This window comes from Dryas octopetala, chromosome 6 (assembly GCF_963921425.1).
Source record: "Dryas octopetala chromosome 6, drDryOcto1.1, whole genome shotgun sequence".
Lineage (NCBI taxonomy): Eukaryota > Viridiplantae > Streptophyta > Magnoliopsida > Rosales > Rosaceae > Dryas > Dryas octopetala.
The window spans coordinates 20,561,607-20,564,557 of record NC_141371.1 but is presented as its reverse complement, the minus strand read 5'-3'; the positions used below and the strand labels follow the sequence as shown (position 1 = coordinate 20,564,557).

Sequence of the window (2,951 nt, the reverse complement as noted above, 5' to 3'; positions counted from 1 at the left end):
CTAGCCTGGTCATCACTCATCTGTGAATGGCATTCATGGCTGCTCTTTAATTTTAAGGATTAGTTTGATATATATTGTCAGTTCATTCCTTAACTTAAATTTTTTGGGTGTAGTAGCTGCTTAACATGATACCACAGCTTTGGTTTCAAGACGTCTTGAGTTCAAAACCTCCATCCTCATTTCCAACTAGTCACACATTATGTTAACATGCAAGTGGAGCTGTCCTAAACCGTAGGCTTTTTAAGTTTTTGGGTTGCAATGGTTGTCTAACATTATGTTCCTTCAATGTTTATTTCTAGTTGCAGAAAAGTTTCTCCCACAAATTATTAGAATTCAATTTGATCATCTCTTTTAATTAGAAGCAAATATCATATCTGGGACATGAGGATTCAGAAAAAAACATACTTCATATATATATAGGGAGCTTACATAAAACACCACTCCTCTATAATCACACAATAATCAGATTTACCATCCTGAAGAGGAACTCAAAACAAAAGTCCTCTTTTAATTATGTACATACATGCATGGATTATTTGCTTTACAGATGAATACCCACTCCATTCAGTGAGTCAGCAATGCTCTATGTCACTATCCATTAGGGATCTAGGAAGACCCTCCAACAAGCAGGAGACTGGTGGAATAGTTAGTGTCTGCAATTCTCCATAAGCATTCCAACAATAAGGGTCCAACACCACATCTCCAATAGCAGGAAGAAGCTCAACATCTGAGATAGTCAAGTTGGTGCATGGGAGAGAATCACTGCAGGCAAAATGCATTGGGGAACTCCTCACATCATAAGTCCCCTTGATGTTTGAATACAGTATGTCTGATACAAACACTGCTGAAGTTTGGTTGGTGCACCCCTTGGTAAGGCAGTAGAACTGGTCAATCATAATGGGGTTCCTCACATTATCCATGTGAATGTTACTGAATGTTACTCCAAATACTGATCCTGATCCTCCCTGCCATGTCTTGATCCTAACTCCGTTGTCCGTATTTTTGATTATTGAGTCTCTAACCGTAATATTCGAAACACATGCTCGCGAGTTGTGATTTCCTAGACTCCCAATGCTGAACAGAAGAACAAGGATAAGTTATTTGTAATGAAAAGGAAAAGTTTGTAAGACTTTAATTTAATTAGATTATTTTGATGAAAAGCAATAGAGTACCTGATTCCATGACCAGGTCCACAAGTGATGTTCCTTATGTCTACATCATAACAGCCTGAGCCAATTGACACACAATCATCACCTACAGAACAGAAGAGGGATTATTAACAAATAGGTGGGGAGAATTAATTAATTAGAAGATTTGAAGGTTTTTCACTTACCATTGGAAATTACTGAATTATAAATCTGGACATCATTTGTGTTCTCTATGTGAATCCCATCTGTGTTTGGACTCTTTGCAGGGGCTGTTATAAAAATGGACTCTATATGCACATTCCTGCAATTATCAAATCTGAAATGGAACTGGGGGCTATTCTTGATTCTAAGTCCTTGTACTGTCAAGTTGGAACTCATGAAGAACCTAATGGCCTGCATTGAAATCATAATAATATTGGATTAAAGCTCATGACTAAACTTATATATATAGCTGATATATAACATACAAGCAATGTTTTCAACTTACAGTTGGGCTATCACATGGTCCAGGCAATGTGGTTCCATTTATCCCCTGTAACATTAGATTTGCAAGGATCAGCAATTGCCTCAATTACAAAAAATTTCACATAGAATACAAGCCATTGGTAAATTAAGAATTAAATACCTTGTGGGGTTTGCAGGGAAGATTCCACCATTTCTCTCCTCTCCCATCAATTACACCACCTCCTTGCAACGACATCCCGTCAATTCTGTAAAATACAAGCCATTGGTGCCTGCTGTTGTTCTTTGGCCAGGAGTCTGGTCCATCAGGTGGCACTATAGTTCCATCAACCTTCTCAGTACCAAAATTTACCCAATACAAAACCATGTTAGTCATTTAAATACTTTCCTAAAGAATAATCTATTAATCTACAAACAAGGCCTAGAATTAATACATTACCTGTAACACCAGAGCCCCAAGGCAGGGACCAGTGAATATTGTAGATTGAATCATGACTGATAAACCATGGGGAACGAGGATCCGCGCTGCTGATTCGCTTTGGCAGGCTGTGTCCCATGCCATCTTAAATGCCTGAGTATCATCAGTTTGGCCATCCCCAACAACACCAAATGATCTCACATCAAAAACACCAGGGGAGGAATTGTATGATTTGGTTGGAGGCTCAACAGGTGGGCTAGCACTAGCACTAGCAGCAGTCTCAGGTGAAGAGGAAGGAGGTTGTGAAATGTAAGAATATTGCTTGTGAGGTTGGTGGGTGTGCTTGTGGTTTGTATGGTGATGCCATCTGGCTTGGGTGGAGAGAAGAAAGCAAAAGAATAAAATGTAGAACACCAGCAGTGACAACTTGCAATTCTTCATCATATTTTGAGGCTTGAGCTATTCACTTTAACTAGTGGAAGTCAATGTGGGAACAAAGAGAATGAATTGTATAACTAACAAAGAAAAACTCTACTTTCCCCTTACTGAAACTCAAGAAATTAATGGGTTGGTCACTGTCATCAGAGAAATGTGAGAATAAATGCACCCTATGTTTTGGAAGTAGAAGCTAGTGGACTCTGTGTGTGTGTGTGACCACTGTGGTCAGTAGTAGAACAAGTTGCACAAGATGTAGCTAGAGAGTAGAAGCTTTGGAATATATGGAGAATCAGAAAGGCTGATGAGTCTGTATATATAATAGAATAGAATAGAGAATTGGTGGTAGTGGAAGGTGATTCAAACCTAAATCTCTTCATATTTTAATGGTTTTAGGGGGCGGGAACCGACCATGCAATACCATTTAAGCAGTGGCCCTTTTTTTTTATACAATTTTTTCTTTTTATTTTTTTCAGGGTTCAGGGAAA

General features: G+C 38.6%; 1 protein-coding gene across 1 annotated transcript; it reads right to left on the bottom strand.

Annotated features, from left to right (window-relative positions):
- Window positions 1–347: 347 nt before the first annotated feature.
- On the bottom strand, window positions 348–2,686 carry LOC147283168 (polygalacturonase At1g48100-like). Its single transcript, XM_086246988.1, has 6 exons — window positions 2,050–2,686; window positions 1,774–1,941; window positions 1,636–1,680; window positions 1,334–1,541; window positions 1,173–1,254; window positions 348–1,074 (listed from the first exon to the last, which is right to left on the bottom strand). The coding sequence occupies exons 1-6, from the start codon at window positions 2,470–2,472 to the stop codon at window positions 573–575; spliced, it is 1,428 nt and encodes a 475-aa protein (XP_086103114.1). The 5' UTR covers window positions 2,473–2,686; the 3' UTR covers window positions 348–572.
- Between the last annotated feature and the right edge of the window lie 265 nt (window positions 2,687–2,951).

Bases quoted from the DNA above. Each gene is read 5' to 3' on its own strand.
- LOC147283168 (XM_086246988.1), bottom strand. From the start codon at position 2,472: ATGATGAAGAATTGCAAGTTGTCACTGCTGGTGTTCTACATTTTATTC. The intron at 1,942-2,049 runs GTAATGTATTAA...GGTACTGAGAAG, and splicing joins TTGGGGCTCTGGTGTTACAG to GTTGATGGAACTATAGTGCC. The intron at 1,542-1,635 runs GTAAGTTGAAAA...ATTTCAATGCAG, and splicing joins GACCATGTGATAGCCCAACT to GCCATTAGGTTCTTCATGAG.